Raw genomic sequence first — 25,109 nt, 5'->3', positions numbered from 1 at the left:
TACAGGGAGCTACTGATGCTAGAAGGGGAAGGAGGTGTGGACTGAGGCTAGCTGGGCTGCAGGATGGAGTGGAGTAGGGTGGGAAGGGGAGGGGTGGGCTGAGAAGTACATGGTCAACTCCCTCTGCGTGGCTATGTTAGGCCTGAAGCTCAGAGAAGTTCCAGAATTCTGAATTCCAGCTTGGCCTTCCAGATCATTAGGAAGGAGTAGTTATGATGATGAGGAGATAGAGAATCGTTTTTGAACAATTTGTTCAGTTTTCTATCTTTCATATTCAGACATATGGGATGTGGGCCTCTGCTTCACCCCAGGCCCAGCACGTACAGAGAGAGAGGCCTGGCTAGGGTATATCAGCCCCTCTCTCTAGTCTTGCCAACAGACAGTGTTCAAATCTCAGTCTTGTCTCTCACTAGCTGTGTGGCCCTAAGCACACACGAAACAGTTTCTTCATCTATAAAATGGGGACAGTAACAGTACCCACCTTATGAGGTTGTTGTGAGGGTTAAATGAGATGAGGCACATAGAGTCTAGCACTGTACCTGGCACCCTGTGGGCATGGAAGAGTGGTAGCTCTTCTCGGCATCAGACACCTGATGTCCCTGCCAGTATAATTTGGGATTCCCCCATCCCCCTGTTTTTCCAGACTCCACAGCAGTATGAGAGAGAGTACAACAACAAGCGGTCAGGCGTGGGGCCCAGCAAGTTCCACGGGTACGCCTACGATGGCATCTGGGTCATTGCCAAGACGCTGCAGAGGGCCATGGAGACACTGCATGCCAGCAGCCGGCACCAGCGGATCCAGGACTTCAACTACACAGACCACACGCTGGGCAGGATCATCCTCAATGCCATGAACGAGACCAACTTCTTCGGGGTCACGGTCAGTCCCACACCTCTGGGCTGTTTTCCTTTGTGTTCCTTGTAGACATGCAAGCAAAAGAGGGTCTGCTACAGGCTTTCTGTTATGCGATCTGTTCTCTCTGATCATTGCAATAACTAATTGCAGACCATAGGATTGCAGGGCTGTTCAGACAAGGGGCAGGGGAAGTATGTGCTCTTGGACACACTGGAAAAATGCTTCTCTATGACTCATGGATAAGAAAGGGCATAAAGTGGCCCATGCCTGTAATCCCAGCACTTTGGGAGGCCGAGGTGGGCAGATCACCTGAGGTCAGGAGTTCAAGACCAGCCTGACCAACAGGGAGAAACCCCATCTCCACTAAAAATACAAGATTAGCCAGGCATGGTGGTGCATGCCTGTAATCTCAGCTACTCAGGAGGCTGAGGCAGGAGAATTGCTTGAACTCAGGAGGCGGAGGTTGTGGTGAGCCGAGATTGCACCATTGTACTCCAACCTGGGCAACAAGAGTGAAAAAAAAAGAGAAAGGGCATAGAGAGTTAACTGTGCACACAGGGCAGGTGCAGTTTACCAGATGGTGGGGTAGGGTGGGCCAGAAGAAGCTCTGGACCCAAAATCAGGTTCAAATACTGGGCCTTCATGTACAAGTTGCCTTTTTGAACTACAGTTTTCATTCATACAATGGAAATCATAACCTACCTCTCAAGCTAGTTATAAAGATTACACATTACACAATACAACTTGTTAATGTTTGTTGAGCAAGCTATTTACTCTAGCCTCAAGTTTCTCATCTGGGAAATGGGGATAATAATATAAATCTTGCATGGAAGTTGGGAAAATAAGCAATGATGATATGGCTAATACTTCTTGATTGCATATCATATGCCAGACATTGTGCTAAGTACATAACGTAGTTAGACTCAATAATGTAGGCTAGTGTTAGGCACATAGCAGGCACTCAGTAAATGCTATTGTTACTGTTAATAATGATCACGCTGTGTCCTTATGCCATCCATAGGAAGCAGGTGCTCTTTTTATCCCCATGAACAATAAGGAAACTGGAACTCAGAGTATTCAGGTACTACAGCTAATCAGGGTCAAGTAGCTCTTAATTGCTGCAGAAGGTAGTGACCTTCCGGTAATGGACCAAAATGGTAGGTATTTATGTCTCATGTTGTATTCGTCACTGCCTCTGCTCTAGAAAATATGGAAAATTCATCTGAAGAATAGGTTGAGTGGGCTGATGTGCTGCCCTGTGTTCTAATTTAAAGATTCAGAGTAGAGCCTGTCTGTCTTGGGGAATTAAGAGTAGATAAGCTGAGCTGGCTGGGGCATTTCTTGAATGTGCATATTTATGTATTCCTGTGCTGAGGCTTGTATAGTTGTTCTGGTGGGTCAGAACCCGTGTAGGTGCTGAAGGTGTGAATAATGGTGTGGACACCAAGGTAAGATGGGCTCCCTGTCCTAGAGCCTGTGACTCCAATGCAGGGGCAAGATCTAGAAAAAACATTGAGAGGTTAAAAGTGCTTGGCACTGTAAGAGAAACTATTTGAGCCCAAGCCCGAGCCCAGAGGGATTTCTGTGACCTTTAGTGAAAAAGTCAGGGTAGGTTTTTTGGAAGAGGTAGCATTTGACCCTTGCCTTGAACTGTGGGCAGGAGTTAGACATGCAGACAGGGGGCTGGCCAGAGGGAGCATGGTGGGCAAGGGAGAAATGTAAGGGGAAGGGAAGGACAGTTAATTGGGCTGAAACACTGGGAAGGTGGATGGGGAGGCTGGGAAGGGAAGCTGGGGTCCAGTTCTGGAGGGACATATTAAGGAGACTGGCCTTTATCTTCCAGGCCAACCGTTCCCAAAGTATAGTCTGCATCACCTGGGAGCTTGTTAAAAATACACATTCCCAGGCCCCACACAAGCCCATTGAATCAGAATCTCCAGGGGTGTTTTAACAAACCCCGCAGGTGATTCTAATGCATGCCAGGGTTTGAGACCACTGCTGGGGGACAGTGGGGAGGCACTGAGGTTTGCTTAAATGAAGACAATTTCCAGAATCCCTGAGCAGAGCCATTCTGGACTAAAGGCTCTGAGAAATTCACTCCCACAATGTATTGGCAAAGTCCATTTTTATAGCACAGCCTAGATTCAGGCTGGAAACTTCACCAGCTTTCCTCAGACCAGTAGCTTAAAGAATTATTTTTACTCTCAGAACTCCTTGTTATAAAAGCTCACGTGGAGCCTGGTATATAAAACAGATTAAAGAAGAGCTTCTCAGTTGAACAGAGGAGGAGCCCTGAATTCTGCCTGTTCAGCCCCCTCTTTCTGCAGCCCCCTCCCCACCCCTGCAGCCCCTGAGACCTCTCCCTCAGAAATGTTGGACAGAACACCCATTAAAATACCTCCAGAGTCCTTTCTCCTCATCCTACAAGTTCACGACTGGGACTCAGAGAGGGGTGGAATTTGCCCAGGGTCCCATGGGTAGCATTGTGGCAGGGCTGTTTCAAAATGAATTCAAAGTATCCAAAGTTGAAATGAATAGAGAGCTACAGAATCTAGGAAGCATTTTGCCATCCTTCATAATCCTAGAACTCTGCGTTTTGCCTAGGTGCCTGATAGAATTAGTTGGAGATCATTTATAACTACTTCTAAATGATCCCTTTCATCTACGCCAAATAATACATAATCCTTACTTGATGAGCAATTAGATAGGCTGCCTGGCTTGTTCGCCACAGCTTGAGGATGAGTTTCTTTTTAACGGGAAATTCCTTGGCACCTATTTGTGACTGCTCCAGCTTGTGACTTAGAACTCAGTGAACACCAGAACTGAACGTCATCTTAAAGATCCTGGAATTCAGTGCTTTCCTGGTATAGATGACTGTCTGAGGTCCACAGAGGGAAAAATGACTCCTTCAGAGCCACACAGCAAGATGGTTTGGCAGAGCCGGGATGGTAGTTGGACAGATCCTGCCTCCACCCACTCAACACTATCTCCCTTTTGTTTGTACAAGTGCCCCTTTATTGGAGAAAGACCGCAACAGTGAAACAGTCCTGCACTGTTACCTTCCTCCTGTCCCCTTTGTCACATATTAATAGGTGCTTGTCATTGGGTTGTAGACAGGTTTCATTAAAATTGTCTTCTGGATATAGAAAAAAAGGATGTCTTCTGACAAGATAAAAAGTGTCTCTGTGGTCCAAGGAGGCTACAGAAGGTCAAGTTCAGCTATAGATGAAGCGTTAGAAAGGAAGAGAACATGGGAGGTGGAAATAAATGAAAGCATTTTCATTTGCTGAAGGGTTTTCATTACACAGCACATACAGTGTCCATTTTTCCACTCTCAGGCAGACATTTTAGTCTGGGTGCCCCCTCATTTAGCATGTTTACTATATGGGAAATCATTTAAACACATTAAATTAATTATATCCATGACTCAATTTCAATTGATTCAGTATGCACACTCTCTGCTGGAAGCTGGGCCTGTGGTTCCAACTTGGCATGTGGATGAAGAAATGTCTTCCACGCATCCTAGGTTGGGAACCAACCTTAACTCAAGGCGAGTTCTGTTTTATCTTAGAAGCTCTGCTCCCAGTGACTTTCCTCAGGGAACACACTGAAGTGGGATTTCATGTCCCTATGCCCCACCGATGACTATCCATCTCTCTGATGTTCAGCCCTGGGATTGCCCCTGCATGGTTTAGAAGTCTCAAGATGCTTCTCCTCCTCCATCTTCCTCTTTTGTCAATTATGTGACCAGGAAACTCAGGCTAGAATTGGCTATTTAAATCTCAAAAGCCCAGAGCATTCTGAGAATCCCATTTTCTGAAAGTGACTGGGCTTGGAACCCAGCTCAGCAGAGCTCATCTAGGGCAATGATTCCTAAATTTCTATAGGCACGAGAATCTCCCAGGGAGCTTCATTTAAAAATGCAGGTTTCCTGGCCCCACCCCGTAACTTCTGATTCTGTGGTCTTATGGTAAAGCTCAGTAATTCACATAATAAATAGCAACCTGAGGGATTCTTAAATAGCAACCTTGAGAATGCTTGGGGCCACATGCACACACATTTTTGTGGTTTAAACCTGTCAGCGATGGATTTACTCCTATATTCATTCACTCCTCTACGAGGCCTGCACTGGGTGTATGAAGAATAGAGAGGAATAACATATGGTCCCTGCCCCCAAGAGCCCCTCATTCAATAAGTGGGGAATGGACAAGTAGAGGAGTAATTGCTAGGCAGTATCCAAGGTTTGCCCAAGGTCTCCGGAGGAAAGACGGTTTCACTTAGGAGCCATCCTAACTTGATGGATCAATAATAGCAAGGTAGCCATTTTGTGGGGAACCCTCCTGTGCATGTGGTAGGAGTGAGGATGCAATACCAGGCCCCTGTTCCCAACACTCAAAACGTCAGTGCACTGTGGCTAAACAGACTCCTCTCCTTCGGCTTTCCTGACCAAGATGCACTAAATTCATCATCAGGAGACCATAACCTTTCAGCACATGCTTGGAAATATTGGCTAAGCATTCAGGTGAAAATCAAAGCCTTAAAGTTTTTCAGTTGATCTTTTAAAAAATTCTTTCCAATTTCAACAAGGGTAACCTCCCAGATCTCAAAGTAGACAAATCCTTTGGGTATATCAGACTAAGATATGATGGCCCTATTCAGCAGTATGCTCCATTTGGTAATGTATCTTCTGATTTGTCTTTTAAAAGGACAGCACATTGAGACTGTGGCACCTATGACAGGCTAAATTAATATAATCAGCCGGGTGCAGTGGCTCCCGCCTATAATCCTAGCACTTTGGGAGGCTGAAGTGGGTGGATTGCTTGAGCCCAGGAGTTTGTGACCAGTCTGGGCAACATGGTGAGACCTTGTCTCTACAAAAACATACAAAAATTAGCCAGGCATGGTGTCATGTGCCTATAGTCTCAGCTACTCAGGACGCTGAAGTGGGAGGATCACCTGAGCCCAGGAGGTTGAGACTGACTACTCCTCTGTACTCCATCCAGCCTGAGCAATAGAGTGAGACCCCATCTCAAAAATGAAATAAATTAATGGAACCTTATTTAACCCTATGAAAATGAAATCCGTGCTTTTCCAGGAGTTCCTTAGGGCATGTATACTGGGTTTGGGTGGGGGCTTTGAGGCATTGAGAGCATTTGGTCATAGGGAAATTGAAAGAGGCTCCTGGGGAATGTCTTTGATTGCAAGAAGAGGGTTCCATTCTTGCTGAAGTTTCCTGTGACTGTCCCTCATTCTCGGAGGGTGTACTCTATGTGGGAATGATCACAGCAGGAAAGAGGGTGACCCGTAAGTTCCTCCAAATAACAGAGCCATCCTTCATTCTCTACCGTGTGTCTCTTGACCAGTTGCAGGTCTGGACATCCTACTGTAATATCTGCCAAGAGGCTGGCACCCCAGGTTCAGGCATTTCACCTCCAATGGCTATTATTTTCTAATTGGTCTCACCGAGGTAATGAAGAACAGCAGATGGCGATTTGTAGAGTTTACCATTTGTTTCTGTTTCTGGTGAAGTGGGATCCAGCCTTAGCCAGTATACCCCTTAAAGTTTCTGCAAGGTTTTAGAAAAATTATTTCTACTAAACTCCAAAAAGGCTCCGCCTACCCCCCAGACAAGTCACCACCCCACCGCCCACCCTACCAACTTTTTAACCTAAGAAGAGGACATCATATAGTTAAACTCAGTTTGGTTGGAATTCCTTAGTCCAAGTAAGGTCAAACTAGGTAGCTAGAGAAAGCCAACAGGCTCCTTGTTCCAGGGGAATTTGCAGTGTTGCCTCAAACCCACGTTTATTTCATACCCACTGTTGCTCTGCCCCACTGTGATCCTGGAGTTTGTACCCTTGGTTTTTTAAATCAAAACAGATAATTTTACACACACACACAAATGACTTACATGTCATCTTGTTAGAGTTGTCCCATCTTTCCTGCCTATCTGATCTTTTGGGGTCCTGGTTTTACTTTCCAGTGTAGAAACTAAACTTCAGTCCTCTCACCAGCCAGACATTTGTGTCTTACGTTTGATATCATCATTTAGCTCAGATAAGTCTTTTTTTATGTTGAATCTCATGGGACAAGAAACAGGGCACTGGGAACTCCATCCAGAAATAGGGAAAACTCTACCCAGTCAGGATTTGACACCATTTGGGGCTGGTCATTCTTCCAGTTGTGACTCTATCTCCCGGATTATTCTGATCGTGCCTGTTTCTTGATTTTGTGCTCAAGGGTGTCACTAGAGACTAATTATTAGAAGCTCTGAAATAGTCCAAGTGTGTTATATCGACTGGGAGCCCTAGAACATGGGGGCTGGTTCCAGTGACCCCATGCTAGCATCCGATGCCACCCCACAGTTTCCTATTCTGAGGTCCCTTTTTCATGTTCCTTTCTTGTCTGCTGCCCAGGAGCAACAGCAAACCCATCTAGGACTTTCTCTCTACCTCATGTGTCCCCATCACATCCCAGACCCAGGTAGTTCCAGTGAAATTGCATCCTACACAAACTTAACATAGGAGCTGATTTGAGAATCTAATCTTTCTCCCTCTGTTCTCTGGCTAACCAGCCCACTCTCAAACTCAGATGAAATGTACCATTGTCCAGGACATGGCAGTGATCAACTATAACAAGAATTGCAAATTTAAAAAGTCAAGCAAAAAGAAGTCACAGTGTATGTATCTCTTAGAGCTCAGGGAAGTTATTTGCATCTCCGTGCCTCAATTTCCTCATTTGTACAGTGGAGGTAAATGTATCTTTTTTTAAAGTGTTTGGGAAATAACAATGTTTAGTACCTAAGAACTACATCATCATTATTGCTATTATTATTACTACTGCTGTGAAGACAGTTGCTTTACAAAGAGCAGAGTTTGTGTGGGTCTAATCAAGACCAGCAAACAATCATTGCATACCTATGATGTGCCATTCTGTTTCATATATATAATCTCATTTCATCCTCTCAACGATAAACAAATTTATTAATTTGTATAAAGGCTGTAGTTGTTTGATAATCAAAACAGAACCAAGTAAACCCTGCCTCTAAGCAAGAACATTTTTGAGTTCTCTCTTGCTGCCATTTGCTCTAGGGATTTGAAAGTTACCTTAATGTGGAAGGCGTCTGCCCTCAGCTCTCCCTTCCCTTCCTCCCTTTTGACTAGCTCAATGCTCCACCAGCCCTAAGCATTACCATTCAGCATTATACACAAAAGCTAATTGCAGCAGATGCTATTGCTGTCCCACCCAGATCTCCTGAGCTCAGTTTCAGAGGGCTGCTTAGGTTTGCCCATCCCCCAGCTGCTGCAGGTGCCCCTGCTAATGGCTCACACCTGCTGCCTTCCCTGCAAGACTGGGCAATTGGTGCAACACCCAGTGCAATTTACCTCCAGCGCTTCCAACCAGAATAGACTGAGGCTCCTTCTGAGTGTGGCCTCTTCCTTTTTCTTCTCTCTCTTACAGGTTTCTTTTGAGAAGACGTCATTAACAAATTACTGACATGTTATTCCCTGTCCTAGGCTTCGCTTCTGGAGGACCCAATCTAACTATAACCTAATAGTTACCATATGTGTAACTTTAGAACCAGCAGTCCTCCTTACCTCCCCCTACACCTGGTCAGAAGGTTCTGGACTCTTCTGCCTCATCCCTTGTGTATTTTTCATGCACCCCTGCCCGTTGCAGTAGCCTGTAGGAGAGCTATATTCGTCTCCTCCAAAGAATTAATATCTCCCAGATTTGCAGGGACCACAGCTCTTCCTTTCTCTGATCCCCTCATACTTTACCTAGTCCTTTATGTCTGGTAGAAGCTCAATAATCCTGGTAACCTCTAGTTAACGTTGTTGGATTAAATTAGCACATGATTGAGAAATTCAATCACACTTTTCTACTCTGTTGCCTTCCAGACATCTATAAACTGAAAAGACTTTTTCAACTCAATAAATAATCAGGACTCACAACAGAAGTATTAACAGGACCTAGATTTCTTGAATCTGCTGATAGTGACTACCAAATACTTGCTGTGATACTAGTGTCAGTAATTTACACAAAGTCACATGCGTGTGTGTGTGCTCGTGTGCGCGTGTGTATGTGCACACACGCGTTGGAGGAATCCCTTCCTGAGGCAGCAGAAAAACTCATCCCTTATTCCCCTCCCAGTCTCTTGTTTCTCCCATAAGCATCTCTCTGGAGCTCAAATCCCAGGGCTTGAATGGCAGAGGCTATTCCTGATGGGCCCTCTGTGACTTCAGATTGTCAGAAACATTTTCCAGAGGTAATTGCTAGTAATAAACAACAACTATAGTAATAATCCTGACTGCCCTGTTTACAGAGTGCATTTATAGTCTCTCCCATCTTCCTTCTTTAATGCAATTACATTTATTCACGAATGCTAATAATGGTTATCAATTAATGAGCTTCTGTATCCCAGGAAGCATTCTAAGCACTTTTCCCACATTATTGGATATGATGGGGATGTATAATTCCCAGTCCCTGGCACATTCCTCCAGTGAGTTGCATCTGTCTAGCTCACCTATGTCACATCTCTGCCCTCCTGTCTCCTTCTCAGTGAGACCTAACCTGATACCCTACTTTAAATTGTAACTCTCCCCCATCCACCCAGTCCCCTCTACTCATTCTTCTCCACAACAGCTACCCCCATCTGACATACTACATAGTTTACTTATTTATTGTCTGTTTTATTTTCTGCTGTATCTCTAAGGCTTAGAACTGGGTGCCTGGGGCTGGGAGTGGTGGCTCATGCCTGTATTCCCAGCACTTAGGGAGGCTGAGGTAGGCGGATCATGAGGTCAGGAGATAGAGACCATCCTGGCCAATATGGTGAAACTCCATCTCTACTAAAATACAAAATCTTAGCCGGGCATGGTGGTGCACAACTGTAGTCCCAGCTACTTGGGAGGCTGAAGCAGGGGAATTGCTTGAACCTGGGCAGTGGAGGTTGCAGTAAACCGAGATCGCACCACTGCACTTCAGCCTGGAGACAAAGCAAGACTCTGTATCAAAAAAAGAAAAAAAAGAACTGTGTGCCTGGGACAGAGTAGGTGCCTGATAAATATTTGTTTAATGATTTAAATAACTAATGACCATGTCATAGATTAAAGAAACAGGCTCAGCAAAGATCAATGATTTACCCAAGATCCTACAGGTAATAAGAGTTTATGCAAGGCTACCAAGTCTGACTGACTCCAAGTCCATATTCTTAAGCATTTATGTATCCAATTAATTCAATCAGCCTTCCTTGCAGCTCCAGTAAGCCAGACCAGGGCCAGGTAGGAGTAATAAGATATAAGATTTTGCCCCCAAGGGGCTCACAGTGGGAACAACCAGTTGAGATGCATCAGAGGGAGAACAGATACCGCCATCCCTGTATTAATAATTAAGGATGTTACAGTTCTCCTCTGCATTGGATTATTTGTGTGTCTGCCTGCCTCCTCCTGCTGGACTCTGAGCCCCTTGAAAGTGGGGCCTGTCATTCTCTCTGTACCCCTGGTGCCTATAAGACTCAGGTCTTAGACCCTGAAATATATTTTCTGATTGAATGAATTACAAAATTATAGCTCAGAAAGGCAAAGTAGCTATGTTGGGGTCGTACAGTGTATAACCGGTGAACCTGGTTCAGAACTACATTCTAGATCTTTTGATCTAAATGCAAGTGTCTCAAAATCCTGTGCTCTTAGGCATTGCTTGGCTGCCCTTCCCCGTTTAATTTAAATACAATTACAAATGACTGCAGACAATGTACAGCACAGGAAAGACACCTACTCCTTCTGCTGTCAGATAAATTTGAAAGATCAAAATAATGTGGTTTAGCAATTTGTTTGAATTGATGCCTAACCTTCCAAAGCTTGCAAGTTTGACTTCATCAAGTCAGGGAAAAAATAGCTATTTCCTTAAGAAAAGCAGTGTGGGGGAGTGTATCATCTTATGAGAGCTTCAACAGAAGGTGCAGGCTCTGTCTTTATCCCTGGGAGAAACAAAGGGGAGGCTCCTTGGAAGGAAGCACTGACACGGTGGTCATAGCAAATTATTGTAATGACGGATGTCACGATGATAGGAGTGGCTAACAGTTTTGAATGCCTGCTATATGCTGGGTGCCATGCCAGGCTCCTGGATGTATTATTTCATTTAATCCTTACAATCACCTGTTATGGGCTGAATTGTGCCCCCTCCCCAGAAAAATCCATCTGCTGAACACCAACCCACAGTAGCTGCTCAGAATGTGACCTTATTTGGAAATAGGGTTGTTGCAGATGTGATTAGTTAAGATGAGGTTGTACTGAAGTAAGGTAATCCAATATAACCAGTGTTCCTAAAAAAAAGGGGAAATTTGAAGACAGCCAGGCACACAGGGAGAATGCCATGTGATGATGAAGCAGAGATAGGGATGAGGTTTCTGTATCATCAGGAGCGCCAGTGATTGCCAGCAAACCACCAGAAGGTGACTGATCCTCCCTCACAGCTCTCAGAAGGAAGCGGGCTTGCCAACACCTTGATCTCAGACTTCTAGCCTCCAGGACTGAGATAACAAATTCTCATTGTTTAAGCCACCCTGTGTGTGGTACTTGGTGATGACAGCCCTAGCAAACTGACGCATCCCCAAAAAGTGGATTTTTTATTGTCAGTGTTTTGCAGCCAAGAGGTTAAGGAGGCATAGGCTGAAGAAATTTAACCCTCTCATTCAACCTGAGAGGTTAAAAAAAATATTTACCTGGAGTCACAGAGCTAGCAAGTAAAGAAGCTGGGATTTGAACACAAGCCGTCTAACTTTTGACCCTCACTTTTAACCATTGTCTTACACCCATAAAAGCTCTCCTCCGTTAGGGGCAAAAGAACCCAGCCAGAGAACAACAAAGCGGAAATAAACCAATGAGATCAGCACTTTCCACCACCCCAGTTTCCAGGGGGAGCTCTGTGGCTCTCACTAACCTGCTGAGTAAGAGGCAAGGCTGAGCCAGGCCCAGCCCCTTGGTTCTGGGCCAGCCTTGATGAAAGCTCTGGCCACAGCACTGGAAGAGCCTCTTTATATTGTACCCATCTTTCCCCTGATTGGGAGCAGGGAGGACATTTGATAACCTCACCTGCCATGTTCTTATTTGTGTGCTTTGAAATAACATATATTAATACATATTTAATACATATTAAAAATAATCCATGCCCTTTGTAGAAAATGTGAAAAGTGCATGCATGCACCAAAGAGAAATCAGTCTCCCAAAACCTCATTATTCAAACAGACCCATGGAACACTTCACATTCAGATGTGATCCTTTTTTTTTTTAACTTCTTTACCATTTATTTTGGTCCCTCACATTATAAAAGTTTTTTCATGGCAGTGGTTCTCAATCTTCTTAACCCTATAGTTTTTTAAATTGTGATAAAATATGCATAAATAATGTTTACCGTTTTAGTCTTTTTTAAGTATACAGATTCAGTGCCATTAAGCACATTGACCTTGTTATGCAAGCATCACCGCTATCGGTCTCCAGAACTTTCTTATCATTCTAAACTGAAACTGTGTACCCATTAAATGATAACTCCCAGCTGGGCACAGTGGCAAAGTGTAATCCCAGCACTTTGGGAGGCCAGGGTGGGTTGGAAGTTCTAGACCAGCCTGGCCAACGTAGTGAAACCCTATCTCAACTGTAAAAATACAAAAATTAGCTGGGTGTCATGGCATACACCTGTAATCACAGCTACTTGGGAGGCTGAGATGGGAGAATCGCTTGAACCTGGGAGGTGGAGGTTGCAGTGAGCTGAGATCATGCCACTGTTCTTCAGCCTGGGCAAGAGTGAGACTCTGTCTCCAAAATAATAATAATTCCCTTCAGAGCAGTCTTTATTAAATGGATTATTATTTATTATGAGAGAGCAATTTTATTTAGTTGTACATTTACTTTTTAAGTATTTTTAAAGATATCATAGGTAGTTTGCTAATTTTAGAGGGAAATCGTGATATTTGTAAGTTACCACTAGTAGCCCAGCAAAAGTCTGGTTGCTTTTGGATACAGAAACTTAAGAATATACATTTTTAAATGTTGAAAATATAAATAATGAGCAAACATTTTAAAGTAAATAACATAATGAAGCATTAGTGATATCCCCACTATTGAGGAAAATAGCAAAGACATATCCAGATCCTGTATGAAAAACGAATATGAAGAGGACATGCGTTTCTTTTGGTGTGAGGCCAGAATCCCCACTCTGTGTGTGTGTCAAGGTATGTTAGCCCAAGAGCTTGCTAAGCAGGAAGGAAGTTTTCTAAAATCAGGAGAAGACAGCTGACATAAATTTCAGCCGACAGAATGGCATGGCTTTGGGCCCTGATGGACACTGGTTTCTCCTGTGTGTGTTCATGCAGAGGTTACTCATGCACACTTGATGTGACACTCTGCGCCTGCCTGGATGAGGGCCTGACCTGTGTGATGGAGAGAAGGACACTTAGAAGAGCCACTTTCTCATGAAATTCTAACCACCACTGTGACATCTTTTTTCTTTCTCAGTAGGATTCAAGCTTCCTAGAATTATTGCCTAAACCAGCAATTTTAAAGACCTGGAGTCTGGTTGGGACATTTATAATTTTAGAAGTGGGGAAGTGGAAGACTGTAAGGGACTGGAGGGGGTGTGCCCACCTTTGTCTTCCTAAGAGATGTAAAATGGTTAAGAGCATGAAACCAGGCCAGGCACGGTGGCTCACACCTGTAATCCCAGCACTTTGGAAGGCCGAGGTGGGTGGATCACAAGGTCAAGAGATCGAGACCATCCTGGCCAACATGGTGAAACCCCACCTCTACTAAAATATACAAAAACTAGTCAGGTCTGGTGGCATGTACCTATAGTCCCAGCTACTCGGGACGCCGAAGCAAAAGAATTGCTTGAACTCAGGAGGTGGAGGTTGCTGTGAGCTAAGATTGCACCACTGTATCCAGCCTGGTGACAGAGTGAGATTCTGTCTCAAAAAAAAAAAAGAACCTGGAAACAGACTTCCTAGGTTCACATCTTGGCTCCACTTGCTAGCTGGGTAAACTTGAGCAAGAAACCAATCTCTCTTCATCTCAGTTTCTTATCTGTAAAACACAGACAGCGCCTTAGATCAGGCTCCTTGTAAATAGACTTGGAGATGGAACCCTGTTTGCAGAAGGTTTGTCAGACAGCATGCTGTGGATACACCTGTAAGGAAGTGAAGTGGGCAGGACTGGACAGAGTAAGAAGCTGATGGCAGTGTGGTTGCAACTGAGGCTGCAGCTGATTCTGATAGCTCTGGAGCTGGGATGGTGCAGAGGCTGGGCCTAGGTGTCCTCTGTTCAGCTAGTCACTGGCCCTGGGAGCAGGTGTATCCTTAGGCAAGGCAGTTCCTCATGGTAGAGGGTAATTTGCAGTAAGGAACCAGGCTGGGACCCTTAGTAGCCAATATTCTCATGAGCTGGGGAATGATGGTACTTTGGGCCTGAAGAGGCCAAAATACTGGGCAAACCCCCAGTATCCCCTGTAGATAACAATGGGGCCTACCTTAAAGGGTGTGAAGATTAAAGAGGTTTATACATGTTGAGTGCCTGGAACATAGTATGTGCTGAGTTAGTGCAAGGATGATGAGGAAGAATGTATTTGGATACCAACTTCACAGTCCTCTGGACCCTCAAACACCTATAATTAATTTTCTAGGAGATTCCATAGTTGGTGGGTCGCCAGCCAGCTGCTTTAGTTAGATTCTTGCAGCTCTTGCTATCTCGGTAATTCACATTCTCACTTTCGTATGCACACAAATACACTCACATGCACACATGCACACACGTACCCCTAAATGTGTCGTCTATGGGTATTCATATTCATCATGTATGCAGCTATGTAGCAATGTATTCCAGTGGTTTTCAAACTTGTTTTTCAAAGGAGATTTTACCCAGAAGCTCACTATTCTTCATTGAATATTTATGTTAGTATTAACATTGCATTTAACATTACTTTTTTTTTTTTCAAATTTGCTCTTTGGAAGACTTTTCTGACTGTCCCTTTTGATTTAAAAATTAGTAAGCAAATTTTTACAGTAACAATGAAGAAGTGAAACGTTCATGGGAAACCTGAGTCTGAGCTCTCAGGTCCTCTCACAGGAGGCAGGTCCTGGAGGACAGCCTGGCAGCAGTGGTGGCTTTCCCAAAGAGCAATAGTGCCCAAGGAGAGACCATGGTAGCTGGTACCCAGACCCACCCTCTTTATTTTAATGTCGCATGTTTATTTGAATGTGCACTATAAAAATATAACTAGCATTTAAGGTAGCAAGATAAGCATTCTTTTTTCAGTTTTTTTTTAAAAGCAGATATTTAGTAAAGGAAAGCACAGATGGCGGGTGGATGTTGTGAAAACCATGAGGGTGGCACATGTATGACAAGGTTTGGGAGACAGTGACCTCCTTATTGCTTTATCTTAAAAGCCACTGTGGTTGTCCCCTTAAAAGCTTAAGAAATGTGTCAGAAGAGAGTGGGAAAGATAATGAGAGAGAGAGAGAGAGAGAGAGAGAGAGAGAAAGGGAGAGGGATCCGCTAGCAGCAGAACATTGATTTTCTTGGCCAGCTTGTGTAGTTACCAAAGCAGCAAACAGTACTGTGCTTTTTACGCATGAGGTTTTTGTGGTAGGGTTAATAGCCTTTTTGTTTAATGCCCTTTCACCTCATTCCCATGTTTTCAGTAATAAAAAATGGTGGCAGGCCAGTGAGTGGGTGTCCACTGAACAGGCCGGAATACTCTGAGTGAGGCTGGCTGTGGGGCCTTAAAAGCATGGCCCTCAGACCCCAGCAGCACAATGTGGAAATCCTTGCAGTCACCCTCTTTTGCAATCATTTTGACTCCAGTTAATTTGTTCGCTTGCCGCAGAGGCTTCTACTACCAACTCCTTGAGGGTAGGGTCTTTCTGAGATTCTTCTCTGTTTTCAGTTTCTAGCGCATGGCCTGGCCTGTATTTGAGGGTAATGAGCAGATACATCAGAGAGATGTTTATCATCATCCCTGTCTCCTACTTCTTGAATGTTTCCTCAGGGCTTTACACATAGTAGATACACAGAAGGACTGGCTGGCTGGTTGAATGGATGGGCAGATAGGTAGAGGGGTGGAGACATGGGTGGGTAGATGGTTGGAGGGGCAGGAATGTGAGTAGATAGTTGGATGGCTGAGTGGAAGGAGTGAATGGTGAATAGATTGATGAATATGTGGGTAGGTGGATAGATATAGATGGAAGGATGGATGGATGGATGGATGCATGTGCAGATAGGTAGATGGTTATAGATGGAGGGATGACTGAGTAAGGATGGATGGATGGATGGATGGATGGGTGGATGAGTTTGTGGATGGAAGGATGGATGAAAGGATAGATGTTTAGATAGATGGGTGGATATAGATGAGTGGATGTACGTATGAATGTGTGGGTAGATGAATGGATCCATAAGAATGGATGGATAGATGGATGATTATCTGAGTAGATTAATGGATAGGTAGATGGATGGATGGATGGTGGATGTGCTGGTAGATGAGTAGATACCAGGTAGCAGGTAGATAGCTAGGCAGGTTGGTGGATGGACATAGATGAATGGGTGGATGAGTTTGTGGGTGGAAGGGTGGGTAACTGAGCTAGTGAGTGTGTAAACACTAGACCTAGGAGAAGTAATTTCAGTTCATGTGTCTGCTGCATTTTAATCAAAGCACATTTCTCTAGAAGGATCTTCAGAGGCAGTGGCCCTGATATCTTGACTCCTTTTCTGTACAGGTCCTGACCTCTACAAAGTGTTTGCCACATTTTCTGATGTGAGGTCTCATCTTGTCATCTGGCTCATGGAAATATGTGCTTTATCTGATGCTTTTATTCCTCACTCACTCTTCACCCTTTCAGTGTGAAAGGGCCTCATTAAAATCCGTCCTCTACCCAGTTACTCTTTGAGAAAGTTCCTTGTTAGGGCATTTCTGCTGTGAAATGTATCACACCGACCCATGTGAGTGCCAACCTGAATGCTAAAGACTGTTGTTAGCAGATTTAGCCTAGAGATGTTTCAGAGTTGTCAGTTCTGATGTTCATAGGATTATATTTTCAAACATCATCACACATCCTCTATGACAGACTTGATTACTGTGATGAACTAGTTTTCTTCTTTTGAGAAATGTTCCAGTTGCAAAAATGATTCTGAAATTATTTAAGTAAAATTCTAGGCAAGACTGAAGTGATGCTCTTTCCTCTGGGCAGCTCATTTAGCTTGCTGGGGGAGGCAGCTTGGTGTGATAGGAAGAGCACTGGGCGTGGAGCCTACAGATCAAGGTTGCATGCTGTCCCCGATGCCTTAGCAGCTGGTGACCTCCGCAAGTCTCTGATCTTTGTGTTATCTTCTGTGAAGTAAGAATAATGACCAGGTACCCCTCACTGGGTTGCTCTGAAGATGAAATAAGGAAGGTGCACAACAAACCATAAAGTGTTATGGGTGATTGAAGGATCTGTGGTAGTAGAAGAAAGAAAGTCATACACAATATATATATATAGATCTCTTTTGTTGTTGTTGTTGTTTAAATAAAAGGAGAAATCAGATATTGACAGTGAAGAAATTAACTATATGTCCTAGGACCAATAACACACTCTTTCTGGGCCATGGAAGGTTTATTATCAGTGATGGACCCACAGGTAAAAACCTGGTACAACCACAGAGATGTGACCGTTTCCCTCTGCTCATTCATTTATTCTACAGACATTTACAACCACCTATAGTATGAGAGGCATGGGGTGGTGGCTGCTGGGGGTACAACTGTGAACAGGGCAGATGTGATCCCTGTACCCAGGAGGAGACAGACAAAAACAGATAATCACCCGAATAACCTTTTAAATATAAATTGTGAAAAGTGCTTTGAAAGAAAGTGACCGGGGTGCCTATAACATGGAGGCCTGAAGATGAAATAAGGAAGGTACATAACAAACTGTAAAGTGTTGTGGATGATTGACAGACTGAGGAACAGTAAAGCCTTCCCTGAGAAGGTGACTTTGAGTTGAGATTGAAGAACAAATAGGTGCTAACTAGGCAAAGTGGGTGGAAGGGCAGTCCTGGAAAAGGGAAGAGCAGGTGCAAAGGCCCTGGGGTTAGAGGAAGTGTGGCACCTTTGAGAAAGCCAGTGTGACTGGAATAGAGTGGGATGAGCCTGGAGTTGTAGGTGGAGGCCAGGTCATGTTGAACCTGTTATACTAAGACCAGTGGGACCCCATGGAAAGACATCTAGCAAGGGGGAAACCTGATTGCTGTTGTTAAGAAGCTCCCTCTGGCTGTGGTGGGAAAAGCAGGTCAGAGGGAAGCAACAGCACCTGCAGGCATCATCCGTCGCAATGAGAGTAGGTATAGAGAGGAGCAGGTGGACTCAAGGCACACTTCAGAGGAAAATTGGTGGGGCTTGGTGTTCACCAGTTATGATAAAAGAGAGAGGATGATGGAGGCTGTGCTCCTAATGCAGTCACTTCCCGTTTTGAACTTACTTCCCACTTTGAACTGAATGGTTCTCAAGTTATAAATACTGTGAACATGATATAGTAAATTAAAGAACATATCAATTGATTCTACCATATTTTTCATACTTCAAGCATCTGGATAATCTGAAAATTTACTTGGCAGCCTAGAGAAAATGGAATTTTCTTGGCAGCTATTTGGCCTAATCCCACAGGAGAACATTCCACCCATGCAGAAGCAAAAATCAGGTCCAGAAGGAGGTTTGGCAAATGCTCATTAAAAACTGAGACTATGGAGTGTGCAGAAGAGATCTGCTCAGAGCCTGGCCCTTTAGGCATCCGTGGTCTGTGGAGGCAAACATGATGCCAGTAGGCAGAACCCACTCCAGCCTCCATCTACATGTGAGGTTATACCAGCATTAAGAAAACCTCCTTGTGTGCCGCCCCTACCTACAGAACAGCATCACCTCCAGACCCACCCCCAGCAATTCCCCTAGTCTTGCCTGCGTCCCTGGAGGTATCTCAGAGTCCTCACAAACTGTCCTTGTTTGGCCTGGTGGCACAGCCTCCTTGGTAGCTCTTCATGGCCACAGCCACTTGTGGAGGCTCTCACCACCTTATTGGCAGATCTTTGTTCCCTGGTGCTCCAAAATGCATGGGGCTTATACAGGGCTACACTAACCTCAGTCTTCACTGGGGAAGAAGACCATTGTTACCCTTGCTGTATCACACTTGGTCAACTCAGCCCATTGATATATTGGAGTTGGTATGTATCAGCTGCTGAGAGCCGACTGTGCACATCTCCTCGCAACTTCTTGTTTTATGATGTTGTGCTAGTAGCTTGGATCGGCCATGCTGGGAATATTTACACCATGGTGATGGGTAAATGCTACAAATCAGAGCTTCCTCCTTCTCCCCTCAGATACCTTGTTGTTGAACCTCTACCAGCACATCACTGACTGGCCCATAGCTCAGCTGCTTGTGCCCCACCACATTCCCTAGGGTATTAGTCAGGGTTCTCTAGAGGGACAGAACTAATAGGATAGATGTCTATATAAAGGGGAGTTTATTAAGGAGTATTGACTCACACGATCAAAAGGTGAGGTCCCACAATAGGCCATCTGCAAGCCGAGGAGCAAGGAAGCTAGTCCGAGTCCCAAAGCTGAAGAATTTGGAGTCCAATGTTCAAGGGTAGGGAGCATCCAGCATGGGAGTAAGATGTGGGCTGGGATGCTAAGCCAGTCTAGTCTTTGCACATTCTTCTGCTTGCTTATGTTCTGGCTGCACTGGCAGCTGATGAGATGGTGCCCACCCAGACTGAGAGTGGGTCTCCCTTTCCCAGATCTCAGTCCCAGACTCAAATGTGGATCTCCTTTGGTAACACCCTCACAGACACACCCAGAAACAATACTTTGCATCCTTCAATCTAGTGAAGTTGACACTTAATATTAGCCATTACACCTGTGAGTATCATCTCTTTCTCTTCCACCTAGTCACTCTGTAAGCTTCAGCCCTGGTCCCTGGGGTCAGGACCACATTGTCCTCTGAGCTCCCACCTTCCATAGAAACATGCCCAGGTGCCATCACATTAAACATCATTTTTGTCTGGGGGCCATGGCCTCAGGAATCATCAGGCAGGAAAGAGAGGAAAGGTTGAAGTAGACATCAAAGAGGCCTTGAACGTGTTCTGTCCTCCATGGGCCTCAGTTTTCTGGGCCTAGAGGACCTGATATCCCCGTCTTCTTTCTCCTCAGTGCCCCAAGCTTAAGGAAATACTATGTAGTTCAGTCTTGAATATGTAGGAAAAACATGTAGGATGTTGCCTAATGTAGGGTAAAGGCTAGCTTGAAAAAGTCTTGAGGCTCAAGGCCTTAGAGTGTGTACAGTTACTTTTGATGACCTGCAGACTATAACTCTAGTATATTCTTAGTGGTAAATGTATGAAGAATGCAGTAATTTTATACATGTATATGTATGTATACATTCTTTACATAAATACATACATACATACATGTATGTATGTATTTACAGACCCATGGCATATAATAAAACAGTGACCTAGATTCTCAAGTGTGTGGGATCTTTAGAAGACATACATAGTGATAGGTTAATCCACATAACCACTGTCAATTCCCCTTCACTAATTGAGCAGAGCCCCTGCAGCATGTGCAGCTCTGCAATGCTTTACACCATGTACACAAAATTCCCTGTTATCCTCAAATCTAGTAATTCCATCAGCTAGCTTATGAAGAGCTGCTTCAGTAATCCATGTTTAATGACCTTAGCTGCTGGACAGATGTCCTGAGAATTAAAGTCTCCTGTGAACAGGGTATCCTGGGCTTCTAAACTCCAGTGTAAAGAAAGCATGTCCCATTTCTCTACACTTACCCAAAGTGATGGGATTTGGAGCAGACATCTAGCCTGGGGTCCTCTCCTTGGGCTCACACTGCCCACACCAGCCTTTATCAGTGATAGTGACCAGAACAGGGACCATGGGATTTATCTGACATGTCCTGGGTTGGACAGTCAATCAGTGGGCCTCACATGAGGCCGAGTTCTGTGCCTTAATTCATTGGTAGGATGGAGGAGATGGTGCCTGTCATGGTCAAAGAGACCCTTAGATCACTCAGGACTCTTGGGACTCCAAAATAATAGAAAAGAAAAGGTTTTATGATGAGAATCAACATTTACCAAGTCCCTGAAGTACTGAATTTCCTTGGAACAGGAAAGAGAGAGGGAGACGTGATTAGGACATGATTAGGACCATTTTATAGAAGAGAAAACTGAAGATCAATGGGTTATGTAGTTTGTCAAGTTCATGCAGGTGGGAAGTGCCAGGATCCTGGTTCTAATGGATCCCGCCTCTAATGCTGTTTGTTTTATACCCCTCTTCTACCTTCCCGCCCACCTCAGTGGGATTTTTTAGAACCAAAATTTGCACTGTCACGCCAGCCATGTTTCTATAGAAAGAGATATACAGCAATCATCCTCAACTCCTCCCTTCCGTCTGCCAAGCCCTGCTGACTCCACCCCCATGAAATTCCAACCACCACCCCTTTTTCTCTGTCCCCTCTGCCGCTCATTCTTCTGCTTGCTTTTGTTCTGGCTCTCAGTCTCACACTCACCAGATTAGCCTTCCTAAATAATCTCTGGCCACAGTACTCCTTATTAAAAACCTTCCATGAGCTGGGCACAGTGGCTTATGCCTGTAATCCCAGCACTTTGGGAGGCCGAGGCGGTGGATCACTTTGAGGTCAGGAGTTCAAGACTAGCCTGGCCAACATGGTGAAACCCTGTTTCTACTAAAAATATAAAAACTAGCCGAGCATGGTGGCGCATGCCTGTAGTCCCAGCTACTTGGGAGGCTGAGGCATGAGAATTACTTGAACCTGGGAGGTAGAGGTTTCAGTGAGCTGAGATCATGCCACTGCACTCCAGCCTGGACAGCAGAGTGAGATTCCATCTCAAAAAATAATGATAATAAAGTAAAATACAAAAATTAGCCAGACATGGTGGCAGATGCCTGTAATCCCAGCTACTCAGGAGGCTGAGGCAGGAGAATCACTTGAACCCAGGAGGTGGAGGTTGCAGTGAGATGAGATTACACCACTGTACTCCAGCCTGGGTAACAGAGTGAGACTCCGTCTCAAAAACAAACAAACAAAACCTTCCAGGGCTCTTCACTCCTTGGGATATAGCCTGGCATTTTAGGAACTCCACCACCAGGCCATACTTGTGTTTCCAGCCATTTCTCTGAATTCTGCTCCCACCCAGAAGGGATACTAGCTACTCTCCCACACATGCACCGGAATTTCCAACCTTCATAACTGTGATTATGTGGGGGTTTTTTCTATCACCTTTTCAATCATTAATTTATTCAACAAATAATTTTTGAGAACTTACTATGTGCCAAGTACTGTCCTGGGAGATAGGAAGACGGCTGTGAACAAAACCAAAACAAATCCCTTTCTTCAGAGAGTTTACAGTCTAGTGCCAGGAGGCAAACAATCAGTCCTTGCCATATTAAATGAGAAAATTATACAGTTTGTTAGAAGACAATGCTTGCTATTCCAAAAGAAAGAAATGTGTAGGAGGATGAGGAGGATCAGAAATGCTACCAGTGGATGGTGAGAAGAGAGAAGTTTTAAACAGGCTGGCCAGAGAAGGCACCTTTGGGTAGGTAACGTTTGAGAAAAGCATTGAAGGAGGTGAGGGAATGCATCATGCAAGTGAGTAAGTAAGAGTGAGCCAAGCGGATAAGCAGCCAGCCCAAAGTCCTAAGGTGAGAATATCTGCAGTTCTGGAGTGGGGCTTCCACTTCCCACTTCCAGCCAAGACGGAGGAGTAAGAGGGACCAGATTTACCCTCCTGCCATAAACAAGTTAAAAAAAAAAAATTCCAAATACTGTGTGAAATGACAGTTTTCAGACATGGGCTACAAGCAGCAGAGGAGAGTGACCCCTGAGAGGAGGAGCACGAAGGAAGTAAATTTATGATTGCCCAGATGACCATCTGGAGGGTTTCCAGCACAGGAAGGGGGAACCCAAACAGAGCCTGACAGTCTTACTGAGTTGCAGAGACAGAGTTGAGAATTCAGAGATGAAGGAGGCAGAAGTTTGCAGGCAGAGTACTAAAGAAGAGAGCTGCATGGAGGGCGCACTGTGCAGATCATCAGAGCGATGTGCTCACACCCTCAGCTGAGTACTGCCTGGGACACGTAGGCAGGAAAGCACTTGAGACCAGGGAGAGAACCAGCAGAAAGGAACAGACAGGCAGAAGGATTCTCACAGCTCGGGCAGGACCGGGAACAGTTAATGTTCCCACCAGCTTGGGTCGGAAATTTAATAAATCACAGGGAGAATACTCAGAAGGGGGTTATCTCAGGAGTGGGGTGAAATGAACCCTAGAATAAAGGCAGCTCTGGTCCCACCTAAGAAAGCTTAAAAGCAAGACTCAAAAGGGTCAAACTCCTTTCAAGTAACTTAATTATATCCCAGACAAAACAAGAATATTTCAAGGAATATTTTTAAAAAGCTAACACCCAACGAAGGGTCCGACATCCAGTGAAAAATTACCAGGCAGGCAAAGAAGTCAGAGTGTATGGGCATGACAAGGGAACCAGTGTAGCTGGAATGGCGTCAGCAAGGGGGAGGGAAGTTAGAGACAATGTCAGAGAAATCTCCATTGCATCCTCCCAGTAAGCCACTTAAAAGGCCTTTGGCCAACTTAGGAGTCAAGAGAAGTTATCTGTTTTCTTGCCTCTCCTTCCATACTGAAAATCTCCCCTGCTTTGTTCTGAAGCCCCTGGGAGGACATTGAATGAGTGGCTTGTCCTCAACAAGCTTTGGTCCTGTCTTTCTGTAATCCACTGCCTGAAAGATGTGTGACCTTGGAAAATCTTCCTAACCACCATACCTTGTTTGCTTGTTTGACTAAAATTAATAATTGTGTATCACCTACTTCTAACGAGAGTTTGAAGCAGTTTTTAATAAAAAGCATGTATACAGCCAGGCCACTGGAATAGAAGTCTGAAATCTAAAACCATAAAATGTGAGGACAAAACTATATACCAAAAACTGGCCAGGCATGGTCACTCACGCCTGTAATCCCAGTGCTTTGGGAGGCTAAGGTAGGTGGTTCACTTAAGGTTGGAAGTCCAAGACCAGCCTGGCCAACATGGTGAAATCCATCTCTACTAAAAATACAAAAATTAGCCAAGCATAATAGTACATGCTTGTGAACCCAGCTACTCAAGAGGCTGACACAGGAGACTCGCTTGAACTTGGGAGGTAGAGGTTGTAGTGAGCCAAGATCATCTGGGCAACAGAGTAACAGTCTGTCTCAAAACACGCATATGCACGTGCATACACACACCCCTAGGTGAGTTTTTAATTTAATCATGAATTAAATTGATCTGCTTGCCATGTGACAGAGACAACCTCAGTCTCTTCATCCATAAAATGGAATCAATGATCTTTACCATCCTACCCAGAAAGCTGCCTCAAGGATCACCAAGGATGTGGATGAGAATGTGGATGAGAATGTATCATTCAGGACCCTCCCGGTGCAAGTAATAGGAGACTGTACACTTCAGCAAAGATAACAGTAAAGTCTGGGATGAGGTTTCTCCAGCTGTCCATCTCTGGATCTGCTGTCTCCTGGGCCAGGTCCATCCTCAGCCTCTGCACAGTTGCTTCTGCTTTCCATCATGTCAGCACCAAGTCCAGCAAAAGAGGGAACCCATTTTCCTAATAGCATCAGTGAAATCCCTGCTAGTCCCGTTAGTTTTGATTGGCTGGCTAACTGGGGTCATGTGCCCATCCCTGAACCAATCACATAGCTTGAGAATAGGCGGTATTGTTTGGCTTAGTCTCAGTTATGTGATCTATCCCTGCATAGAACCAGCTTCACAGAACTTTGAGGCTGAGCATGGGGCCAAGTGGGTCTCTCTGTTGTCTCTCACCTTTTCTCATTCCATACACGCATTTTTTGCCCTGCTCTGGTGCTCTGGGAGGCACCATCCATTCCCATGGATGACATCCCATTTTCTGGTTTCTAGTTCAATAGAGGCAAGAGATTGGAATCCAGGAGGAAGGAGATAGGGCAGGGTTCAGCCTTTGCCTTCCTCCCTGCTTTGGGACTGCATCTCCTGAAATAGCTGTGCCCCTCCATGGCTATGGCTTCTCTCTCCCACTTTGATGAATCTCCAGTGACACTGTTTCCTCCTTCTCCTCTGAGGTGTGGAGCAGCTCCTGCCACTGCTAGGGCACATCATCTTCGCTGTCT

At 44.7% G+C, this 25,109-nt stretch overlaps 1 protein-coding gene across 2 annotated transcripts in view; it reads left to right on the top strand.

Moving 5' to 3' along the window:
* GABBR2 (gamma-aminobutyric acid type B receptor subunit 2) overlaps positions 1–25,109 on the top strand; it is a 423,612-nt gene that overhangs the window by 251,751 nt on the left and 146,752 nt on the right. For both annotated transcript variants that reach the window (XM_035253005.3, XM_078373143.1), the window contains one exon: positions 644–880. In XM_035253005.3, coding sequence (XP_035108896.1) covers positions 644–880 — 237 coding nt within the window. The remainder of the gene's footprint in view (positions 1–643; positions 881–25,109) is intronic.

This window comes from Callithrix jacchus, chromosome 1 (assembly GCF_049354715.1).
Source record: "Callithrix jacchus isolate 240 chromosome 1, calJac240_pri, whole genome shotgun sequence".
NCBI classification, from domain to species: Eukaryota; Metazoa; Chordata; class Mammalia; order Primates; family Cebidae; genus Callithrix; species Callithrix jacchus.
Note: the sequence above shows the minus strand (reverse complement) of the source record. Positions and strands in the feature narration are given on the sequence as shown.